At 38.8% G+C, this 25610-nt stretch overlaps 1 protein-coding gene across 5 annotated transcripts; it reads right to left on the reverse strand.

Annotated features, from left to right (window-relative positions):
* Positions 1–530: 530 nt before the first annotated feature.
* On the reverse strand, positions 531–25070 carry CDC7 (cell division cycle 7). Of its 5 annotated transcripts, XM_039343523.1 has the most exons (14): positions 25021–25070; positions 23723–23827; positions 22859–22908; positions 20445–20529; positions 16611–16694; positions 13835–13970; positions 11964–12057; positions 11733–11875; positions 10842–11085; positions 8998–9093; positions 7567–7730; positions 5736–5818; positions 4657–4806; positions 531–1851 (listed from the first exon to the last, which is right to left on the reverse strand). In XM_039343523.1, the coding sequence occupies exons 4-14, from the start codon at positions 20521–20523 to the stop codon at positions 1457–1459; spliced, it is 1668 nt and encodes a 555-aa protein (XP_039199457.1). In that variant the 5' UTR covers positions 20524–20529; positions 22859–22908; positions 23723–23827; positions 25021–25070; the 3' UTR covers positions 531–1456. The 5 variants fall into 5 exon arrangements, with proteins under 5 accessions (XP_039199457.1, XP_039199455.1, XP_039199458.1 ...); XM_039343521.1 differs by lacking the exons at positions 22859–22908; positions 23723–23827; positions 25021–25070 and adding an exon at positions 21400–21683; XM_039343524.1 differs by lacking the exons at positions 22859–22908; positions 23723–23827; positions 25021–25070 and adding an exon at positions 21219–21372.
* Between the last annotated feature and the right edge of the window lie 540 nt (positions 25071–25610).

Below are 25610 nucleotides of genomic sequence, written 5' to 3' on the forward strand. Positions count from 1 at the left end.
TCACTAGCCCGCTCCGTTTTTGCTGTGCGGCGCCGTTTTTCATTCTATACCAGAAAGTCAACACAAATCTAAGAAAACTAACCTAGCTTTATTCGAACACAGATCTTGGGAAAGCAGTCCTTAAAAAAAAAAAGATAAGCATATGCATGCCTCTTCACTTCACATTGCAGTAAGATTTGACTCTAGTTTTGTCATGGTTACTTGAGTGAAGAATGCTTCTAATGCCGATTACTCTTCTCCATAGGTGTCAAGAGATGTATTCTTAATTAGTAGAGCCTAGACTTATGTCTAGAAAACTCATTTTTGTATAAAAGACAAGATAACTGAACCTTCATTCCAATCTTACATATATTTTTTTAACTGAGAAGGGATATCATTTCATTCTAAAATATGTCTACCTTGTAAGCTTATTATAGTCTTGGAAAATTGGTTCCAAGAACCAAGGCAGCCCTTTGACTGTGATATGTTTGTAATGTGTACGGATTGCTTTTATTACAAACATACTATCTTTTGTCTGCAGACATCATTTGTTATGTTTTATATAATGGCTTTTATTTTTTTATTAAAAAAATATTCCATTTCGTTCATTCTAATAAATTCATCACAAAATTATAATACAGTTGTACATATTAATCAATAAGCTAATGCTGTGTCTGTACATTGTTTTTACAAGAAAATAATATTATACAGTTTATACAATGAAAAGATAACAGTTCCAAAGGTATATGAAAAAGAAAGTAAATGATATCATATGCTCTTAAGAAGAAAAAGTTCCAGGTCCTCAGAGTCAGTGTTCTCAATACTCTTTCCTAGTCATAAAATATAAATTCTTGAGCAATGCCTTAAGTTAGCTTTTAACAATATACATCCTTTATCATATTAAGATTAAACTGTCAGAATTCCCCACCAACAATTCTGTCAAAGGAGCTACATTTACATGTATCTTACATTACATCTAAAATGAAGGTTACTTTTCTTCTGCTAGAAACAAACGTTAAGCATTTGTCAACAACTAGCAGAAGTTACAAATCACAAAAATCAATCCCGCCCAGATCTGTGAAATTAAAAATATATCAACATTTAATTCATTGCCTACCAGAATAATTCATTTACCATATCTGTCCAGCCAAATTTAACCAAATATTAGGAAGCTGCATAATATAACAGGATTGCTAAAACCCAAGGACGCAGCAGAAAGCTACCCTCCTCAGATTTCAATCCCATTATATAGATTGCATGTTGCCATTTCTGAATACACCATAATGGTGAAATAATCAAATGCACTTTGAAATTGTTTAAAAACCTGTCCGAAAAGCAGAAGTATATTTACTACTTCAATTGCACCTAGACCAACACTGCACGGTAAATAATGTTTCTTGGATTGTTGGTTTCCTTTAAAAAGTGACCGACTCTAATAGTACTTTAACACACACACAATACAGTGTCAAAAGTCTTTTTATTGCTTCATGTTTCTGAAAAAAGGATGCAGCAAAGCATCCTTTGCAGTAATTCTTGTAGCAGGATTTAAGTCCAATAGTTTATCAAGGAGATCATAGGCGCTATTAGGAACTCTGTCCCATCCTTTGGGTTCAGCCGGTTTCTGTATAGTTTTTTTTTCTTTAGCACCATCTTCATGACCGCTTTGTTTTTGATATTGCACGTGCTTTTTGGATGTCTGAAGGGGGGAATCTGAAGCGTTGCCTATTCCAACTTGTAAAGCAAATTCCTGAGAAGGGTTGATTTGTACATCACCTGCTGAATTGTCAAAGCTGGTAGTTTTCCCTCTCAGCCTTTCACAGAGTTTCTTTAAATCCTGTGCTGGGATTTCTTTGCTACACAGGATTGATTTACCTAAATGAAAAGCACTTGTTAGAATGTTTTTCAGAATGCAGAGCTGTTTTCTGCAACGTGGTCTAACACTACAACATAGACTATGTACATTGTACAGAGTTAAACATTTTGTATAGGACCGCGAGGCTATAAAAATTAGCAGCAAGCATGCAGAACAGCAAAAATTGCTAAGACAATTCTTACTGAATTCATTGGCAGTTATTAGATACACAGCTATAGGTATATAGCCAATAGCGCAAGTGTATTGCCCCAAACTGAGCCAGTCTCTCTATACATCCTCATCGAGAGGGAGAGGGAGGGAGAAAAAGAGGGAGAGAGAAGGAACACATCCCACATGATCACATGTATTTCTGGAAAAAATAAGTGAAACTGTCAAATTCTGGGTTGATTGCCCTGTGTATATTGGTCCCACTGTGCGTGACTATGAAGATACAGCAGCCAAGAGTCAACTTAGCCAGACCTCAACTATGCAGTTCATGGCTACACTCACCTCATCAACTGGAAGCCCTTGAAACTGTGTTGCTACAAGTGAACGTATTGCCTTTCGCAGCCTAAACAAAGCAGCCTGTTTTATTCTGTACCTGACTTACAAGCCAGACATGCAAGTTTTGTTCTCGGTATGGAATTGTCAAATCAGCTGTTTCAAGCGCAAAATATCTTTGAGCTATTTTGCACTACCCTATGAAGGAAGAGGCTGTTTGACCGTTATCTGCTGAGCAGCTCTAATATTAAGAGATGCAGAAGACACCACAAGACATACCGTAAATGCCGGCGTATAAGGCAACTTCCGCGAGCGCTGAAATCGGCGCCAAAGACGGGGGTCGTCTTATACGCCGAGTCGTCTTATACGCCGGAAATACTGGTAGTTTCCGGCGTATAAGACGACGTTCTAGGAATGCGGCCCGGCTATAAAGACGGGGGTCGTCTTATACGCCGGGTCGCCTTGTACACCGGCATTTACGGTAATACCCGAGACATATAAACAAAGACTTAACTGACACCATCACCAGTGAGTCTGTACTTTTTGCTGTGGCTCTGATGGATGTGGGGGAATCTGTGAACCTTTAAACTTGGTGAAAATTTGTTATCCCCAGGTATCTGAAGTGTATTTAAACTGAATATCTGTGGCTCTTCCGAGTGCAGCAAAAGCAGCACTGACACTGTGGCTCTCATTTTAATCTGTTTTACTTTTCACTGTAATGCCAAATATATAACTATGTTTACTGAATTGCTGATTCTGCCTTAATGGGATTTTGTTGACAGATTTAGAAACATTTTTTCCCCATCGTGATGTTTAGGGCAAAATATTTTGCACAAATCACTCTGGATGATCATCCGATAACTAGAACTAAACGCTGTAGATAGAAATGGAAAGTGAGGAATGTCATCCAGGTGGAGCCATCCTGGGAGTTGAAGCCTTCTTTTTTTTTCTGATTTTTTTTTTAATAATTTTTTATTTTTCCAAACTCTCCCCCATACATATACTGTAATACTTATCAGATATTAACATACATTCCCTCCACACTCACATACAGATACTTTTAACAAAATGAAATAAATACATACACATAACTTTTGGTGTTGCTCGCCCATTTCCCCTTTCACCGTATCCACACTTCTTCTTCTTTACCTTCTTTCTCCCTTTCTTCTCTTCCCCTACTTCCCTCTTCTTCCTCTCCTCTCCTTCACCACTCTCCTCCCCTTTCCTCTTCTCCTCCAACCTTCCTACTTCCTTCTCCCCTCCTTTACTCTTTTCTCTCTCCTCTCCTTTCTTCCCTCTCATCCCTCTTCAGATACAATTCAGGGGTAATGTCCGAGCAACTCCTCTCTCCAAATTTCCCTATCTGTATTATATACAATAAGATTAATATTTCTATTTATCTAACCTTCTCGGTATATATTTCTATAAACATTTATACAACCTCCAGTTATTCAATACTGTGTCGCCTGGGTCTCCCCCCTTATCTGCTCCTTCTTCTGGAGTTGAAGCCTTTCTGCTGGCAGTCTCTTTTGGGAGAGTACAGGTAGTCCTCGACTTACAACAGTTCATTCAAAGTTACAACGGCACGGAAAAAAGTGATTTATGACTATTTCCCACACTTATGACCATTGCAGCATTCCCCCATGGTCAGCTGATCAAATTTCGGAGGCTTGGCAACTGACTCATATTAATGACGGTTGCAGTGTCCTGGGGGGTTATGTGATCCCCGTTTTGTGACCTTCTGACAAGCAAAGTCAATGGGGAAGCCAGATTCACTTAACATGTTACTAACTTAACAACTGCAGTCATTCACCCTAACAACTGCGGGCAAGAAAGATTGTCAACTGGGGCAAAATTCACTTAACAAATGCTTCACTGAGCAACAGAAATTTTGGGCTCAGTTGTGGACGTTAAGTTGAGGTCTACCTGTACTACTATTGAGAAATGCAGCAAAAAAGAGGTCTGGTTACAATTCTGGCAAAAGAGAACGGGGATGAAAGAGGAATGCAGATCCGAGGAGGGGTGATTCAGAGCCAGTAACATTGATTAGAATTAATTAGCCACATGTTGGCTTGCTGCCTTTTTTACTTCACAAACTGGATGCCTCTGATTTGATTTGTATGTTTGTTTTCTATGGAATTATTTAAGAAGTCGGACATGATTTAAGGAATTTGGTCCTGACCTTTAGATGAATGAATTCCAATGCTGTTTTATCTGAAATTATGTAGAAATCCATGAACATAATCCTAATTATCTACATGCAGACCAATAATCATAACATCAGTTACAAACAGGTTCAAAAAAGGATGACAAAATCTGCGTACCAAATGTTTTAGCAGCTTGAATGGTTTCTCTGGAGCCACGAATAGTCATGATCTGTGCCAAAGCTGTTAAATCATCGCTGGCCTTGTAAAATGGATACCGACCACTCAGCAGAGAAAGAAATATAATGCCTGCAGACCACATGTCAATCGCTGTAATTAGAAACAAGACTTTAGTAACAATGATTAGTTATTCCAATTCATTCCCAGCATTAACAAAAAAAAATCTGAGAAGTCAAAGCACATTATAGAAAGCATTATTTTATATATTTCAACATGAGACTGCTGTTCTTTCTTTGGCTTTTCATATTTTATAATCTTTCCCAAATGAACTTCAGGAAGAACCAAGCAAGGACGAAGGATCTGCAATAACACCTTATACTGTAAATACTCGATGCAATTTATGAAAAGGGTAAAATCAGCCATTGTGGAAAGTTCAGTGAAGGAATTAGTTCAAAATTGTATCACAGCAAAATGTTTCTGATAAGCCCGAATTTACATGACTTTTTTTTTTTCAAGAGGAAACTTGGGCTCCTCACTATCTGTCCCATTGCAGTATATCCTAAAAGTATTGATCCTAAAAGATATCAAGATATTATTATTTCAGCAGCAGAAAAGTTTTTTTAAAAAAATAATCTTGTAGAATTCAGATACACTGACTGAAACAGCATCAATCTGGATGGTTTTCTGAGGGACAGGTGGAAGTAGTATTCATATTTCCAAAACGCTTAAATTCTACATCTAACAGCTTTATTAAATATTTTTTGTCAGTTTGAAACTTTTAAAAAAATCTGCCTGCAAGAATATTATGTTAATTACGCTTGCTCTAAGACAGCATGCTAATGGATATTACATATTCAGAACAAGGGCTTTAAAAAAAAATAGCACAAAACTAAAAATCATTTGAATGTTCTACTTGTTCTCCTTTGTTTAAAATAGAAACATCATAGTAAATATTTCAGATAAAGATAAGTTTCTATCTGAGGTTCTTATTTTAGCTAACCAGTTTTAATAAAAGAACATTTTAATAGTTTTAGTAGTTTACTGGATTTAGTAGCTGGTGTAAGTTTGATTTATTGTACCTGTAGTTTGATTAGGGCACTTTGTTAATACTTCTGGTGCTCTGAATCCAGGAGTGCCTGCCCTTGGGGCAACCTGCTGACGTCTTGGGGTTAAATAGAAAAAAAAAAAAACAATTTAGCAAATAGCATACAATTTGAACATTCCACAACCAAAGTACTTTCTAGATCAGGCCTGCTCTACTCATTGAGGGCAAAGGGCCATATGGATACATTAAAAATCCTCATGGGCCACAAATAAATTATTGGAGTGATGATTGTGTGTCTTAGGGAACAGTGGAAATGCTGGAGCTGCTGGTGAGCTTGGCAGCATTTGTTTTCTGATTGCTGTAAGTTTACATTTTTTCAAAAAAAAAAAAAAAAAAGGTCTGCAGGCCACACAAGGCTGCTTGGTGGGCCACATGCTACCTGTATACCAGTGGTGGCAAACCTATGCCATGCATGCCAGAGGCGGCACTCAGAGCCCTCTCCGTGGACACGCACACCATCGCCCCAGCCCCTCCTCCCCCTGTGGCCTTCTCACCAGCAGCCCCCCCAGAGAGTCGCCCCCAGGCGCAGCCCACGTGAAGCAGCACAGCCAAGGACATGGCAGCCGGGCAGTGGGGACAAGACTCAGCCCTTGAGCCCCACTGCACGCAGATGATGCTGCGGGGTGCGGGCAGAGGGCATGGCTGCCATGGCACTGTAGGGCCACCTGGGCCATCTGTTGCGGCGGGCCGTGGAGGCGGTAGGTCTCCCTGTGGGTGGGTGGGTGGGGGCAGAGCAGGGGCATGACGGGTTTTGGGCACTCAGTCTCTAAAAGGTTCGCCATCACTGTCGTATACTATGCAGGACTGATCTTGGATGTACTTCTATATGGTGATATTAAAGGATGTCTAGCAAGATAAATAGCATGCTGCGATTGCAATTCCAGAATTCTCTGCCAACACAGTCAAATGCTAACTTGGAAGCCCAAAAACTGAACCAATCACCCCCAGAGGATACCATGTTAGGGAAAGTTGTTCTAATATCTTGCTCTCTAGCTACAACATTTTTAAAATTAAACCATATAATTACTTCTCCTGTTACTGGGAATATATACACAGAGATACAGCTTACGTTTCTTTACACAGTACTCATGAGTAGAATTGCAAAGGATTTGTCTTGTAGTTATATCATTATGGTTCTAGAGAACCTATCTATTTAAACTTATCCTATAGAACTTGGGTGCTATTTTTTTTTCTACTGCTCTATGTCTACAATTGTTGTTTTGATACTTGTATGAACTATCTAACTCAGTGGTTCTCAACCTTTCTAATGCCGTGACCCCATAATACAGTTCCCCGTGTTGTGGTGACCCCCAGGGGTGTGGCCAAATGGGTGTGGCCACCAATAAGAAGGAGTAGGACAGCTAAGGAAAAGGGAAAAAAATGGCGGACAGCGTGGTTTGGCGACCCCCGTGAAATGGTCGTTCGACCCCAAATGGGGTCCCGACCTACAGGTTGAGAACCACTGATCTAACTGATACTGACTAAATCAGTTTATATAGGAAGGAGTAACAAGTAGATAATAAATCTACTTTTCTATGCATTCTATATCTGATATCCTCCCAAACTGACACCGCTAAAATGGAAACTGGAAAGGGCTCAAGTCTTTGTTGGTGTTGAGAATTCTTGTACTGAAAGTGTACGCCATTATAAAATCATGTGGGCGAACAAAGTGTTTGATATTTTTTTTTACTGTTACATTTCAAGGTTCTAAATGTAGCATGTGCTTGCTAACTCCTCATTTATCTATACTTTTAATGCTGCTTGGCAACAGAGTGAATACTTTTACTACATCCGTAATGAATTACCTTGAAAGACAAATGGTGCAGACGCTATCTTTTGCGTAACAGTCACAGGTCGAGTGAGCTGGGGTGCTGCTGGCAGCTTTCTTGCCTAAACCATTATTTACAACTGAAGCTGTCTTCTTCTTCACCGACAGTTTCCTCATTGGAATATCCATTATCCTGGGTTGCTTTATGAGCAGTAAAATAAAAGTTGCATTTTAATGCAAGGCATATTCAAACACAGAATAGGTGTGCTGATTTATTTCATGAGACTTGTAATGGTTAACTGCACTAATAATGTACAACTATATAAAAAGGGCTAAATATAAAAACTTGAGAAAACATATCAAATTACACAGATTAAAAAAACATTACAAATAAAATGCCATTCCTATTCCCTAATTGCTTAACAGAACTCAGTCAGTCCAGGCTTCCAAGTTTTATAAATACAGGTATTCCTTGGTTGATGATGGTAATTGGGACCAGAATTAAGTTATGCAGTTGTAAAGCACGGCATCCCATGAGTGCATCATGCAGTGGCAACAATCATGGCAGTCCTTGTCGTATTAACTGAATTCTATCCAGCCATTAGGTGAGGATTCACCCTAATTCAAGCCATTCCTGGCTTGCTCCCTTCATGCAGTTGTAAAGCACGGCATCACATGAGTGCATCATGCAGTGGCAACAATCATGGCAGTCCTTGTCATATTAACTGAATTCTATCCAGCCATTAGGTGAGGATTCACCCTAATTCAAGCCATTCCTGGCTTGCTCCCTGCATGCAGTTGTAAAGCACGGCATCACATGAGTGCATCATGCAGTGGCAACAATCATGGCAGTCCTTGTCGTATTAACTGAATTCCATCCAGCCATTAGGTGAGGATTCACCCTAATTCAAGCCATTCCTGGCTTGCTCCCTGCCAGTCCTGAGGCTACAACGCCTCTTGAACCCCATCCGCCCATGTTCCCCTCATCTCTTCCCTTCTAGCTATCCTACAAAGTGCCACTAGGATTTAAAGCACTGCCCTGGACCTTTACCAATCAAGGCCAGCCACCATGACCCCCAGCCTATAACTCAGCTCCGGCACCGCTAGCACTGCAAAGTACTGCCACAAACCCCTTGCTGCAGCCAGTTCCCCAGTGCAAAGCCTCCATCGCCCCAACCACTTAGTTGGTATGGCACAGGGCAATAGGGCTGGCAGAGGTGGTGGAGTACAGAGCAGAGATGGGAGGGGAGATAGACAGGTGGGAGAAGTTAAAGTGCCCCTGTACTGCCTAACGCTCAATACTAATTACATGACCAAAGAGAAACTGCAATGGATGTAATTTGGGGGACTGGACAGAAATACCATTTGTTCAACACCGCTGTAACTTTGGTCACTGAATGAATGAATGGTGGTTGACCAAAGGCAAACCGTTCCTCAGAATATGTTCCTCTGGGATAAGAATACTTACTTTAACTGTGGAACGGGCTTGAAATGCTGAGCTTCGCACATTGAAATTTCTCTCCCCAAAAACCGAACGCTGAACAGAATGACAGTCTGGATCCTCCTGTGATGTCAAGAAAAGAGAATGAGGATTTTATCTCTAATGCAGCACTCACATCCTTTAAGTTAATGAGCAAATACTGAAATAACTGTATTCATCAATTATCCTGTTTTTACTCAGGAGCTCATGACGGAATACATAGTGTTCCATCCTCTGATTTTTCAACCTCCCTGTGAGACAGTAGAAAATTAGCATGGTTTTAAAACTGGAAGAAGAAACATGAATAAAGCTGTGCTTTATTGATGGCATTATCCTTAAAGCCAAAAATGTGAGGGATCTGCAAGATCTAGTAATACAAATCAAGGAGCACAGTAAAAAATAGGACTAATATTAAATATAAACCTCAAACTAACAACAGCAGGCAGAACAAACCTTACAATTAACAAAGAAGGTACTGAACAATGGATAGCTTTTGCTTTTTAGGATCCACCATCAACAATAAAGGAAGAAGCATTATGAAACACACCACAGCCTAGCATTTGGTACACAGTCACAAAGGTCTTGGAAAAGTTATTCAAATACCATGATGCATCTATGCCTACAAAGATCAAAATTGTACAAGCTATGGCAGTGGTCCGCAATCTTTCTGGCTTTGTGGGCTTGTGGGGGGAGGGGATGGTTCTATGCAAGTGGCGGGCGAGAGCGCAGCTCCACGTGCACAAGCAGCGGGCACCTGCACCTGCCACCTGCACAAATCAAGCTGTGTGCGCGCTCACCCACTGCTTGCGCAAATGGAGTTGCATGTGCTCACCTGCCACTTCTGCGGCTCGGTTCTGAACGGGCTACGGCCCAGTACTGGGCTGCAGCCCGAGGTGTTGGGGACCCCTGAACTAACGGTACTTCATGCAACACTCTACGAAAGCGAAAGTTAAGACTCTGAAGAGGCAAGACTAAACCAGTATTGATGCTTTTGAGCATTAACATTGAAGGCGACTTCTGAAAAACCACGGAGAGCCAAGAAAAGAAGCAAATGCATAACTGAACAAATCAACCCGAAGAGGCACAAAAGACCAGGCTCAAATTATCCTACTTTGGATACATTATGTGAAAAATCTAGATCTCTGAAGAAAACCTTCATGCTGGGAAAGGCAAAGGAAAGAGAAGAAAATGGCAGCAATAATGTAGCCAGACTCAGTTATAGTGATGACGGAAAAATAGAAGGACCAGCTAAGGTCAGATCATCATGAAAAGTATGTGACCTGATTACATATAATCAACCCATCGATCAATCTGTGAGGCATTGGGAAGCCGCCTGGGTCAAAGTCTCCCAGTAAGCTGCTGGGATTGAGATGGTTTGGAACCTGGGTCTCCCCAGTTCCAGTATAACAACCACTACACCATAGGTGAGATGGGAACTTGGTTTCCAAGTCCATATTAGGTTGATCATATGTTGCCACCTGCTGAGACAAACCCCATATTCATTCAGTGTGATGTTTGGAGCAGTTACAGCTTAATACAAAGAGGTATATAATGGAACAGACCCAGATTTTTTTATTCTGTAGTAACCAAACTGGAACCCATTAATCACAATACTCTCATATGAATATTATGTAAGCATAATTATTTCAGAGTAATGAAATCCAGTTTTGTGTGATATCAGATACTGATATATTTTTTTCAATATTTCATATAAATACAAAAACTCTGAAACAGAACGACATATTATTCTGGTATTATATCTCCCCCTGTTGGATAAAGTTACTTATTAAATAAATCCATCCAGCAAAATTATGAAAAAAAGGAACTAGAACCTTTCTTTTGTGTCCTTGTTTAATCTGCGTTTGTGAAATGGAAGAAACCCTTTTATTCGCTGTTTTGGTGGCTGACTGATGAATGAGCTGCCTTGATGTTGGGGAAGCAATTTGGCTTCCCACAGTTATCAAAGGTTTGTTGTATCCAGAACCTCTTTGCTGAGCTTCGGATGGTATAACTTTGAGAAGTTCCACTTTTGTCTCAGGAGTTCCTTGTGCCAAGCCAAAGTCAACCAATGCATATCTGAAGACAATTAAAAATACAAACAGTTAATGACGACACTCACTTTTCTTGTAACAGAATCTAAAAAACGTCTTCCTTGTTTAATACTATTCAGATATTGAAAGCACATACCCTTGTTTCCGCAAAAATAAGACCGGATCTTATATTAATTTTTACTCCAAAAGACTCATTAGGGCTTATTTTCTGGTTACGGCTTATATTTGGGGAAATATGGTACTAAATCTGTCTGTCTGGCTGACAATCTTAATTGAGGCTTATTTTTGGGGTGGGGCTTATACTATGAGCATCCTGAAAAATCATGCTAGGGCTTATTCTCTGGTTGGGTCTTTTTTCGGGAAAACACAGTATATACAATTTGTACCATATTACATTTAATATCCGTATTTAATAACAGAATGAGAATAACTTACTGAAAAACTGTGCAAGCAAAAAACACGTCTGCTAAATGTGACAAAATTGATTTGGAAATTTACCAGTTTACCAAACTGGCAGGCCACGAGTTCAATACATCTCCTCCCTTCTACCATAAATATTTGATTTTTCTCAACCTTATCCAGACATTCGTGACCCAATTATTTTTTTACTAAATACATTATTAACTTACTAGGTTTAATATACCATAGAAGAACATGGTAGGTTAGACTTACTGTTGCAGTTGCCTGTTGTACAGAAAATTACTGGGCTTGACATCACGGTGAACGATACCAAAGTGATGAATGCGCTTCAAAGCTTTCAAGAGGTTAAATGTGTAGTTTCTAACTTCATCAAATGAGAGAGAATCCAAGATGTCCTGTACAAATGTTGTAATAAGTTAAGTATGCATTAACTTGCCATCAAACTCTCTTAATTCTTTTAATAAAAAGGAATTTAGAACTCACCGAAAATGATTCATGTTCCAGATAAGGCATAACAATTACCACGTGATCATTTTTTCTAAAACAATATTTAACTCCCATGACATTATCTTGCCCCCTACCCAAAGGGGAAAAGAGAGAGAACATAGCCTTGTTAGCATGTTTCCACAGATCTTTTCTGAACAAACACTTCATTATTCTTTAAGGAAAACCATTTCACACTAACTGCTTTCCATTGATGAAATCCAAAAAACAAGTTTAAGAAAATGGCTGATGTCATTTTTCAAAACTACTTTTGTATTCCTAAAGACGTTCAAAATCATGAAGCGAGATACAAATTTAAGATACACAATAAAGATGATTTAAAATATTCACATCTATGCATATATATGCATATATATGCATATATATATATATATATATATATATATATATATATATATATATATATGTATGTTTTCTGAGGTTTTCGCGGGTATTTGTATATAGGTCTTTGGTTGTTCGGGTTTTCTCCCGCGTAAAATTGGAAGTGTCTTGGCAACGTTTCGACGAAGTCACATTCGTCATCTTCAGGCTGGTGTTTTTAGCTTCTTTTAGCAAGAAGCTAAAAACACCAGCCTGAAGATGACGAATGTGACTTCGTCGAAACGTTGCCAAGACACTTCCAATTTTACGCGGGAGAAAACCCGAACAACCAAAGACCTATATATATGTATGTATATATATATATGCAGTGTATGTATGTATATATGTATGTATATATATATATAGAGAGAGAATAAAACGATCACCAGGAAAAGTTAAAACGTTAAAAGTTTTTATATAAAACATATATACACTGCATATACTATACATACACACACACACACACCACATTGAAAATATCTTCCAACGGCTATTGAGCCTAACATTTCTGTTGCTAAGCAAGGCAGTTGTTAAGTGGGTTTTGCTCCATTTTATTACCTTTTTTTGCTATGGTCGTTAAGTAAAATGCTGCAGTTAAATAAATAATGCAGTTGTTAAGCGAATCTGGCTTCCTGTTAGTTTCTTGGAAGCTGGCTGGGAAGGTTACAAATAGTGACCACTTGACCCTGGGACAGTGCAACTTTCACAAATACATGCAAGTTGCCAAGGATCTGAATGTGAAATGTGAATGTGAAAACTAATCATAAGTCACTTTTTTTAGTCCCATTGAAATGAAATAAATGAAATAATATATATAATATCTATATATTATCCCATGGTTCATTTAGATATACAGATAGTCCTTGACTTACAACAGTTCATGTACTGACTGTTCGAAGTTACAACAGCATTGAAAAGTGACTTATGACCATTTTTCACACTTATGACCGTTGCAGCATCCCCAGGGTCATGTGGTTTACATTCGGATGCTTGAAAACTGACTCCCATTTATGACGGTTGCAGTGTCCCGGAGTCACGTCATCCCCTTTTGTGACCTTCTGACAAGCCAACCCAATGGGAAAGCCAGATTCACTTAACAACAGTGTTACTAATAAAAAATAAAATAAATTAATTAATTTTATTATTACAGTGTTACTAATTTAAGAATTGCAGTGATTCACTTAACAAATGCGGCAAGGAAAGTTATAAATTAAGAATGCACTTAACAAATTTCTCACTTAGCAACATAAATTTTGGGCTCAACTATGGCCATAAATTGAGGACTAAATATATTATATATTACACACACACACACACACATCTCTGTGTTTGTGTGTGACAATGGAATGCTAAATAGCAGTAACAAAGGTGGTAGAGTGATTTTTTTTCCTCTATAAAAAGCATAAATCAAAGTAATCTAAATGACAAGAAACCCATTGTGAATCTTGTGGAAATGTAAGATCTTTGTATACATCTACATCCACACATACCCTGCTATTATAAAGCACTGAAGTTCAGCAGCAATTCGTACAGGATGACTGGTAGGAATCAAGTGTTTCAAAGCCACTTTTTCTTCACGGCCTCCTCGTACCTGGCCTACTGCCAAGTAAACAGAACTAAATGTTCCTACAAAAAATAATATAGATATATTTAGCAAAAATGTAGTAGTTTCCAGTTGTAGTTAGTAGTCGATTTTGTTTTTCTATAAGCTTTTTCTTTCTCTAAACCACCAAATCCCCATCTGAAGCTTTTTGGATCTTTGCATAAGCCATTTAAACTTTATTTTTTTTAAAAAAAAGTACTGTGCAATTGCAAGAACATGAGCCTTGTCATTGTGATACATAGTTCAGATGAACTTTTAAGAAGGAAGGTTACATTCACTATGCTGCAGCTGTACGCTTGGATTTTTAAAAAATAGCTGCCTGTTCTTTGTTTTTTGAGATTCTCCAACCTTATGGATTTATATGTCTTCAAAATATGGGGGTAGAGAATATATTCTATACTACCCAGAAAAGGGCATATTAGATTTTTATTTTTTGACAAAAGATTTAATCACATTGGCTCTTTGTATCAAAAATAAACAAAGAGAGATCAGCCCAACACCGTATCCACCAAATTCATTCCCTCTGAGGTTTTGAAAAGAAATCACCCGTCTTAATTCATTTGTCTTCCCAAAATAAAGGTAGATTATCAATTGCAGATACTTATAGTACCTTTACAGAACTTTATTCCATGAACTAGATTGGGAAAAAACTTCTGTAAAACAGCTATACTTCTGTAGGGATCTTAACAGTTTTGTAAAGTTTAAAGTTCCGAACACACTTTATACTCTAATTCAGACAATACTGGTTACTAATTTAAACAATTTCCATTTTTTAAAATCTGCTCTGAGTTAAAGTAAAAAGTGTATTGAAAAAATAAGTAGTTACTTGAAATAATATTTTTCTTCTTCTTTTCTTTTTCCTTTAATGACATTTTCTCTTCTTTGAAATCCTGTCACCTAATTTGAAGCTATTTCAGCCACACAACTTATGCATGTGATACTATTGTAGAGCTACGTTCCTTGTCCTTCAAAGAGGTTTCTAATGTATCAGAGATAAGGAAAAAAGCACTACTAAAGAAAATTCATGGACAAGTTCTAGGCAAGTTACTATTTACTTGCCATACTCCTGAATAATGTTAAAATAACAGCAAGCATGAGTTGGATCTATCCCAACTATGTATACAGAGAGTCCACTTGACCACAAATGGGATCAGGATACCCATCGTAAGCAAGGCGGATTTTAAGTGAGTTGCACCCAATGTTTTGCCAATCTTTTTCCTCCCCCTATGGTAAAACAAATCACTGCAGTTATGAAGTGGATCACATGGTCATCAAGCAAATCCAGCTTTCCCCATTGACTCTGCTTGTTAGAAGCCAGCTGGGACGGTGGCAAATGGTGATCACATGACTTGAGATGCTGCAGCTTTGTAACTACATGCCAGTCACCACGTGCCTGAATTTTGATCATGTGTCCATGGGGATGTTGCGATGGTTGTAAGTCTGAGGACAGTTGTAAGTCACTTTTTTCAGTGCTGTTGTAAGTTTGAATAGTCAGTAATCAAATCATTGTAAGCTGAGGACTACCTGTATTGTTCCAGAGCACACATCAGCCTTACAGTGGTCACCTACAAACCTAATTATAGCTTTGAAATGGGAAATCTGCTACTGGCTACTGCCACTTCAATTGCAGGAGGGACTCACATAGGTACATACTTTTCTTTACAATAAAGGGAAATTCTTGCATAAGGTCCTCAACTTAAAAGCATAATGCAGCCTGTTTATCACAATCATAAGTTACGATAGTCATAAAGTCATAAAGCATGTTACCCGTGAGACTGACCTGATTTTATTATCTTTTTTTTGCGAGTCGTTAAACTAATGTCATGGTCATTAAACAAGCCAATGGATTTGTTATGGGTCAGTTTTGATGAAAACTGGAAGTTTTCACCAAAGGTGTCATAAAATGCGGTCATAGGATCACAGAATGGTGCAAACTGCTATTCTGCACCCTAAGCAACTGGTCATAAGCCAAGGACTACCTACATGGAAAACTAGCATCTTGAATAACCAGTTTCTATCTTATCTTCTATATAGATTCTCAATCGTCCAGGCCATGGTTGTACCAAAGGTGCCTTTTCAAAAGCAATTGGACTTGTTTTTCCTTGAAGACGTTTCCCTTCTCATCAAAGAAGCTTCTTCTCATTCAAGAAGCTTCTTCAGCTTCTTGAATGAGAACTAAAACCTCTTCAAGGAAAAACAAGTCCAGTTGCCTTTGAAAAAGCCCCTCTGGGATTCCCGGAGGAAAAAGAAGACAGAAGAAGAATCTGAACAATGACACAGAAAACAACTGAGTTAACTCTTTCCTACCTATTATTCACTGTAGGATAGAAATGTTTATGATGCCAAGAGAACCCATCTACCAGACGAACTAGCAATGTGTAGGGGTGGCTAAGAAGGGGTTACTTGTAGAGCAACATGGCCAAATTAAATGCTCCCTGTATTCCAAAGCACTAATTAGTCTTTTTTCCCTGTTGTTTAATTTTTTTAAAATTAGACACATTATCTATAAGGTTTCAGATAATCCAGTCTGTAGTTTGACCATGCAGGCAAAAATTAATACTAAACTCTGAAATAATGTATATAAAAGGGGCTCTAGAAAATTTGGATAAATGACTTACAGTCCTCTTAACTTTGATTTTCAAAAAGCTTTAAATCATATTCACCTTCACCAATTTTCCCTTTGATTCTGAACACATTTGAAAGCTGAGGTACTGCTTGATAAAGCTTTTCAATATCTGTAAGTGCTCCTATGGAGAAAATTTTAAAATAAGTCATTTTAGAAATTGAAATCATTGCCCCTTACTTTTATATAATGTTTGCAATGTAATGATTTAATAGTGAAAATTAAGGCACCAAGTGCTGTCCTTTAAGGAGAGCTAAGAAGCCTGTTGCCCAAATGCAGCTACTTAGCATTTCAAAATTAAAAAATAAAAATAAACTTACATAATAGTAATCAAAATTAAAAAAATAAACGTTTATGTAATAAGACAAATGATACTAAACATCACCTCCAGTTTATATTATCAACATGCTGAAAACTGATACTGAAGTATGGTTAATGCCCCCCAAATTTTTATTGAGATATTTTATATGGCCATCTTAAACTGATTGTGAACTATCAATTTACAAAAAAAAAAACAGTATTAAAAAAACTATGACCAAAAATAATGCAATGCAGAGAAGAAAAATTGAGGCACACAAAAACAATTCCACAAAATAAATGAACACATACTTAACTCCACTAATGTCTGGTGATAGAGAGAGTTGCGCCCCAAAGCATTTCACATGAAGGGCTCTGTCATTCAACTTTTCCCCCCCACCACACTAGAAACAACCTTGGATAAATGGACATTCCCTACAAAATAGTTCCCTGTATTCAACTCCCTCCAAAGATGGCCCAGCGGGATACCATGACTGATGGTATTGAAAGCCACTCAGAGATCAAGGAGGGCAAGACAGGATGAACCACACATCTTGAGCCCTGCACATGTCATCCACAAGTGTAACTAACGCTATCTTGGTGCTATAGTATGCCTGAAATCTGACTGAAAAGTTCCAAATAGTCAATAATTATTATTTTGAGATAAAATCACAAAAGTGGGCAACAAACCAAAACTTTACAGGAAGCTTGAGGAAATTAAATTCAATTCAGAAAAACTAAGTTGTGGCTTTTCGTGTTTCTATCACTAGATGGCAGGGCAGTGATGTTGTATTTATTTTCTGTATATCTGTAACGGAACCGAGTTGGTACCTTAGTTAAACAACTATCAAGCAGGAAGAAGAGGAAAAGAGATTGAATAGCTAAGATGATTTTCAAAAAGCAACTGGACTTGTGTTTCCCCCCCCCCCTTAAAAACGTTTTGCTTCTCATCCAAAAAGCTTCTTCAAGTTCTGAACTGAATGGTGGGGAATACAGGTAGTCTTTGAGGTACGAATCTAAGGGAGCCTGCCCATTAAGTTCGTAAGTCAAAAAAAATTGTCAAATGGATCAGACTCAATTTTACAAATTTTTAAAATAAATTCATTAATTGAATCAAATGGATCGTTAAATGAACGAAGATCTGACTTACTATTTCCTCCGATTTGTTGATCGCTGCCTGAACTGAGAGGCTTTCCCCTCTGCTGCTGGCCACCCATCAGCTGTTTCCAGTGCAGCCTTGAGCTTAGGAACTAAATTGCCTCCAGAGCTCTCGGTTTGCAATGCTTTTTTAAAAAAAAAAAAAAAAAACCCATTTGTTGCTAGTCAGCTCAAGCTTCTTCAGACAGCTGCCCAGAGGAGGGGTGGAGCAGAATTCTCCAATTGCCATTGCTGTTGTTTTAAAAACAAAACACTTGCCCCTAGCTTAAGTCTCCAACTAGGCACCCAGAGGGACATGGGGGAGGGGTTTACAGAACTGTCAGCTTGCAACAGTAACAGAGACAGAAGAGACTCTGAGGTCATCTAGTCTAACCCACTGCTCTCACAAGAGAGTATTTCTCATAAATGCCTATCCAATCTCTTCTTAAAAGCTTTCAGTGATGGGGCACCCACAACTTCTAGAGGCAATTTAAATTTAAAACCTACAAACTACAGTAACATATGCTAATCTCCAAAATAAAAGCACTTTTTAGATTAGAATGCTTTGTGCTTTTCAAAAAGCACTATAGAGTAACAAAAAAAAAATATTTTAAAATACTTAACAGAAGCAATTCTAGCACTCCAGTCAGGCAGCAGCAGATCCTCCACCAGCACCAAAAAACCAAAAACAAACTGAGGCCGGCTGCAAATATCACCAGCTCTTGTTTGGCCATGTGACCAGGGACAAAAAAATAAATAAATAAAAATAAAAAAAACCCTGCTGGCTTCAGGAAATGGCATTTGTAACCCAAATAGCCCAGGCAAGTCACAGAGTTAAAAATGGCTGCCATTGCAGCAGTGACTGAATCCAAGTCACATGGCTACAGAGGCCTCTTTTTGGTCATAGTTTTCAATTTCTAATGTAAGTACCCTTTCTGAATAAATTTGTTTTTGTGAAAACTCACTAAATGAGCTTTTATACCTGGGGGATTACCTGTAGAAGTATTTATGTTCTTTACAGCCATCTGGTTAGTTCTCTGAGTTAGCTCTCTGAGGATCCTTGGGGATTTATCAGTTATCTCAGGATCACCTGAATCAGAGTGTAAATGGGCGAGGAACATTCTTGGAACTGTTGAAAGGACTATGTTGCAGACAGGAGATAAGTGGCATTGTATTCCTCTCCCTCTGTGGACAGAGGCCTATTCAGTTTTAACATAGATGGCCTCTCTGACCCCTTTTTCAAATCAATGGTCCTCTCTGTCCAGGATATGGGCTTTTCTGTCCTTCAAAAAAGTAACCTTTCTCTTTCAAATGCAGATATACTGCTGAAGCTTATCCTGGTAGGTCTGTTCTCCTATGCCAGTGTTTCCCAAACTTGACAATTTTAAGGCATGTGGACTTCAACTCCCAGAATTCTACAGCCAGCAACGCTGGCTGTGGAATTCTGGGAGTTGAAATCCACATGCCTTAAAATTGTCAAGTTTGGGAAACACTGTCCTATGCTATGCTATGCCTTTGTGAAGTGGTGTGTTGATTTCCCAAAGTCCAGATCTGCCCATCTCACTGCACTGTATTGCATATACTACATTGCTCAACTTGTGTTTGGGTGTTTTATCTTTGGGGTGGACAAGCTTCTGCCTTACGTGTATTCTTGGGTTTAAAGTGTGCATGTATATTGTATTATTTGAAGATCCTCCTGTACTCCTTCACAGGAATTCCACCCAATCATTGGTATAGGTATGTGAATGACACTTGGGTTAAGATTAAAACATAGGAAGTGGAAGCTATCACCAAACATATCAACTCTCAGGTACCTTAAGTTCACATGGGAAGATGTTAAGGAAAATAGTCTGGCTTTCCTGGACTAAGCTGTAACATTAAGTAAGACAGAAGCCTCGAGACTGAAGCATACAGAAGACCCACACATAGAGATCAGTGTTACATTTTGATTCTCACCACCCACTGGTGAGTACAAAATGGGAGTGATCAGAATTCTACCTCACCAGGCTGAAGGTCTGCCTACCAGCAAAGGGAGAACAGAAAAAGAACTAAAACACTTCAAGGAACCCCTCAGAACTTAGGCCTTCATCAAATCTAGAAAAAAATCCAGCAAAAGCTCCTCCATAACAAAGAAGAGAACAACAAACGAAGCAACACTGTCATTCCATATTTTACAGGAATATCTGAAAACCTCAGGAGGATTTTCAACCAACAAAACATGAGAATGAAGTCAGAACTGAAGAAGCTTCTTGGAGAAGAAGCGAAACGTTTTCAAGGGAAAAACCAAGTCCAATTGCCTTTTGAAAAGCATCTTTGGGTACTATGAAAATTTAAGAATCATTTGTGGAGTGTCAAAAAACTAATCAAGATTCCAAAATGAGGAGCATAAATTTTCAGGAAAATGATGAGAAGTTATTAGATTGCTGTTAAATATACATACCTTTCTTGTTGCTCTCATGTTTTTTAAATAAGTTTTCAGCATTCAAGGGAGGTTGTTCATCTAGATGAATTGCCTCCATGACCAACTATTTGAAAGGAAACAAATAATACAGAATGAAATATTCTCAAAGTAATGTCTGAGGCTTCCTAAGAGTTAACAGAATCACATAAATAAGCTTCTTCCTGTTTCCCCTAAATAAGTCCGGGAAAGGGGTGTGCATATGTGGAGCCTATACTAAACATAGGCCAGGGGACTTTTTTGTTGTTTTTATTTTTATCCCACCTTTATTACTTTATAACTCAATGAGGCGAACATACGTAATACTCCTTCCTCCTATTTTCCCCACAAAACAACCTCATGAGGTAAATTGGGCTGAGAGAATGACTGGCCCAAAGGCACCCAATCTTTTACTCCAAAAGCAAGACTCGAACTCAGTCGCCTAGTTTCTAGTCTGGTGCCTTTGCCACTACACCAAACATGCTCTCTTTGTGTAATATAATTTGATCCTGGATACTTGGAAGTCCTTAGGGGTCTAGTGAGGCTGTTCAGCAGTGTGTAGCTTTATTTAAAACGGAACTGCACTATAAAGAAAGAAAATTAATATATTGGACCATGTTTTAGTACACAATAAGATCAGAGTGCTGCATAAAAAGAAATAAATCTTCTGGTAATGCAAAATTCCCGATTTGATTTTGAGAAACTGGATTAGCTTTTTTCCATCTAGACTAATATACCAAACAGACATCTCCCATAATACCCAGCCAGATACGTTACCTACAACAAAGACCTCTCGATTTTTGGTGTAAAACACAACGAAATATTCTACGATGGGAGAATGAAGCCATGTTTAAGGTGAGGCCATGTCCCAGCCAGAAAGCCCCAGACCCCAATTTCAGGCCCCGCAGAATTAACTTTTTAGCCTCGAGGACAGGATGTCATGATTTTAACTTCTTACTGGGTTGTTTCCTTCCTTGTTCTTCTCGCCCTCCAAAACACGCGCGACTTCTCCGCTTAGTGGCGTGAAAGTGGGCTCTCCAACTGTAACGACCCAGCCGATTTCCCCTGCAGGATCCCGCATCTCCCGTGGCGTGTTTCTTTTTTTTACCGTGTACAACAACCACCATCGGCGACACGCGAGCCGCCCTTTCCGAGAACTTCCAAGTCCCCCATTTGTACCTAGCGCCAACCACGCGGTTGGCAGCAGAAAAGGGGGAAAGAGGCCGGCCCGTGAGAACGAGACTGGGGGGGGGGGAAGCTACACGTGACAAGGGGCAGATGCTGGCTGGCTGAACTGGTGCTGTCACTCAGACGACGTCTTGGGAGAGGCGGGAAGTTACTTCACACGCAAGAGGGCAAAAGGGGAGAGAAGGGAAAGAAGCCACGTCCCTTTCCTTCCGCTGGGTTAAGGGCGGGAAAGGGGAGGAGGGTGGTTTCTTTTTCCTTTTTTTTTGTCTCAGTGTTTTAAAATCTGACCTCTGCCGGCAATGGCAGAAGAAATGTACTGAGGGAAAGGTGGGCGGAGGGGGGGGGGAGGGAGGGACAGGTTTGTTTTTTTTAATGCTAAAGTGTTGAGGCATTTAAAACAACTTTCTTGGACTGGGTTGGGTTTAGTGGGCAGAGCGAAGGGAGGCGGGAGGCTTGATCTTATTATTCTTAATTAGAATTCCTGAAAGCTAAATCACCTACATTCAATTGAAAAGGTCTTGGTATTTTAAAAAAGGGGGAGGTGGGGGGGGGGTCTGGGAGTAGTGTGCTTATTTCTAGAGAGTTCACACATGATTTGTTTGATATATACCTCAGTGGCTAAGTTTACCTTGTTTAGACATCATGCTTGCTTGTTTCCAGTCTTAATATATGAATTAGTGCAGTATTTTCCAAACTTGGCAGCTTTTAAGATGTCTGGATTTCAACTCCCAGAATTCCCCAGCCAGGATACTGGCTGGGGAATTCTGGGAGTTGAAGTCTGCACATCTTAAAATTGCCAAGTTTGGAAAACACAGGTTTGGTGCAGTGTGCAAATCTACTCCTTAGGACTGGGATATAAGTTGGCAGAATTTACCTTGTTAAAACATAAATGCAATGTGTGACCCCTTTCCCACAAATTTTGGGTTAGGTGCTTTCTTGTCCGTGGCTGAAAATGAGGGGAAATGTATGGAAATGGGATACTGATTTCAAAAGTATACATAAAAGTCAATGTCTTTTCTGCAAAGGCTTTAATCCTTTTTTTTAATCTCTTGGAAGTTTCTGGTTGGTTTGCTGCCAGAGGTAGAATATTTGTTAAATTTATATTTAATGAATAAAACAACACTAGATAAAACAGTTGTTTAAAAACAGTGCTATAACTTCACCTAAAGCAGGCTGCAATAAAAGAATGCCTTCCCACAGATAATCACAAATTGCCTGTAGTTACATACCCTTGCATTCAGTTGTTTTATCTTGTACAGTGTGGTCTCCAGTCTCTGATCTGAGAAGAAAAAGTTACAGTGGGGAAGAAGCTTTATCTTGTAGCTATCTATATAAATAATTACTGTAGGATAGCCTGGGCTGTGCCCCTTAGTGGCTTGGAGCTTTGTTCTCTCTCAAAACATTTCTCACTAGTAAAAATAAAAAATAATGGATTTTTAAAGTGTAAATTAAACTAGAAGGCAAGGAGCAGTCTCTGGGTCAGAGATTGCCAACATTTGGGGTCAGTAAGACACAGTTGTAATTTTGAGAATGTTTTCTGGGCATTCTATTGCGTCAGTTTTCCCATTGATTAAATGATTGCCTTAAGCCATATAATCATTAGTATCAGTTTGCCAAGTTCCTGAATCTCCCTGTATATGTACATTTGTTAGAAGGTTAGCATACTTCCAAAAAACCACTTCTCATAACAGTATTTCTTTAAAAAAAAAATAGACGAGGCAAAAGTCTGTTTTGACAAAAAAGGGAGATGGCTGCAAGCATAGGTGCAAGCAAACCTATAATCGCAAAAAGTCTTCCAAAAAAGCCAGGTTTTAAAATAACCTTTGGAAAGCCATAGAGTAGACACCATTCTTGCTTCAGGGGGTAGGCCAAATTCTTTCAGCTCATTGACCTCTTCATGTAGGTTCAGATTGTTCACTGATCCCTAAATATTTATTATATGAAAATAATAAAGTACTTGACTAACAATACAACAAGTAATAATAACAATACTGGATAGCCCCATTGACACTTGGTGGCCGATATTGACTACTTTGGGGAACCCTACTATAGCTATCCAAAGGAGCCACCGAGAATTCCTGCCCCTCACATACCTCCTTGGTGTCATACCTCCTCACACTTTACTTCCTAATGGGATGGGACCTTCAGCAGGCAGTCCTGTTTATCCAGATCAGGTAGACAGAGTAGATTTAGGATCTCTAAGGTACCAAGACCAAAAACCATACATGAATTTATAAGTAACACCTTGAATTATACTTGGAAACAACTCAGCAACCAGTGTAGCTCACATGGAACAATGTTAAGTGGCAATGCTGTGGCTGTCCATTAAGCACCCAAGCAGCTGCATTTTGCATCAGTTAAAGGTTCTGGGTAGCCTTCAAGGGCAGCCCCAAGTTGAGTGAATCCAAGTGCAAGGTACCAAGCAACAATCTTCCGAGTATAATCCTACCTTTGCTAAAGCTCAAGATGATGTATTAGCTAAAGCTCAGCAAAGGTCCTTTGGTGGACTCCCTGATTGCAAATCTGAACTTTTGAGGGAGGACAATCCCATAAAGAGTCAAGGATGGTATTGTTATAGAACCGGTTGGCTTTTGAATCAACATTAACTCTGAGCTGTTTGCATTGATTCTGAGCCATGCAAGTCCTGACAGCCTCCAGACACTGGATCGGGATTTCCATCATATTCAGTCTGAGGCAGAAAGGTATACTTGGGTATTGTCGGCATACTAATTATACCTTCTCTGCCAGTGATGGCAGAGAACCTCTTCTAGTGGAAGTTAAGCAGGATACTGGAAAGATCTGAGCCTTAAAAGTACTCCATAGGATTATTCCAAAGAAGTGGAATAATTCCAGAAAAGTGCCTCCCACTTCAAGCTCTCATTGGCAGTTTAGAAGGATCCTGTGGTCAACAGTGTCAAAGGGTGTTGAGATTGATAGCAGGACGGAATGGTTATATTCACGCTACTCGTGCATTGTCAGAAGTCACAAATAAAATGACCAACGTGATTTCTTCCCAGTACCGCTTTTCCTTTGTTGTTGTTCCACCACTTTCCCTACACTTTCTCCTCAAAGGAAGGTTATGCATTGGGCAATAGTTATCCAATATTGTTGGATCAAGGGCAGGTCTCTTAAGAAATGGGCAAGTCAATGCTTCTTTCAAGGCAGATGGAACGTTCCTCTCCATAATGAAATACTGTAGGTATAGGCAATCTGATGAAGAAAGAGCCCAAACCATTATCTTATCTCTGACAAAAATTAACTACATAGGACACTAAAACTATTGGGCTTCTTGTCCTAAAACATTACATTTCCATAACAATCAGGTTTATTTTTACAAATAATATTACATATTCTGTTCCCATAGCAGAAAATGATACAGAAATGTATTTACCTTTGATTATATTTACAGGCCAGGTCCATTGTCCCCAACACTTCGGGAGCATGACTATTCCATAAGTGATAGAAATATTTTATGTGGTAATTTGATGGACTCAGTTAAAGCAATAATCAAATGATTACATCACAAAGGACATTGTTTTAACAGCATGAAAAGGTGAAAGTGCTATTTTCTCAATACATTTTTTTTAAAAAATTGACATGAAAATAACAGGCAAAATTGTGCTTTTTACAGCACAATCATGAATCCAAGTCAGTTATACTGTATATAGAATACTATTAAGAAACCAATGGTTGTTATCTGAACACTATCAGTTTAAAAAGTTAGTCTTTGTGGGATAATTTCAATGTTGGTAGTTTTTATGACTACAGAAACTAGAGTTTTGTTCTGAGAAGATATTTTACTTTTTATACTTTTAAAAAGAAGGTGAAGAAAATGTTTCAGGTTTCTGCTTTCTACAGTGCTTCTATTTTGAGTGAAATTGAAACAGAAGAATAAACTTCACTACAGTAATCAAAATTTAGGTAGCACTAGTGAGTCATCTTTGAGAAAATGTATTTTGGATCTTACATTAGAATGGCTTC

The sequence above is a fragment of the Crotalus tigris genome, unplaced genomic scaffold, assembly GCF_016545835.1.
Source record: "Crotalus tigris isolate CLP2741 ecotype Arizona unplaced genomic scaffold, ASM1654583v1 scf7180000017857.1083437, whole genome shotgun sequence".
Classification (NCBI taxonomy): Eukaryota; Metazoa; Chordata; class Lepidosauria; order Squamata; family Viperidae; genus Crotalus; species Crotalus tigris.

Bases quoted from the DNA above. Each gene is read 5' to 3' on its own strand.
- CDC7 (XM_039343521.1), bottom strand. From the start codon at position 21,522: ATGCGGGATCCTGCAGGGGAAATCGGCTGGGTCGTTACAGTTGGAGAG. The intron at 13,971-16,610 runs GTGAATATGATT...TATTTTTTGTAG, and splicing joins CAAAGGGAAAATTGGTGAAG to GAACATTTAGTTCTGTTTAC. The intron at 9,094-10,841 runs GTTCTAGTTCCT...TTGACATCACAG, and splicing joins AACAAGGACACAAAAGAAAG to GAGGATCCAGACTGTCATTC.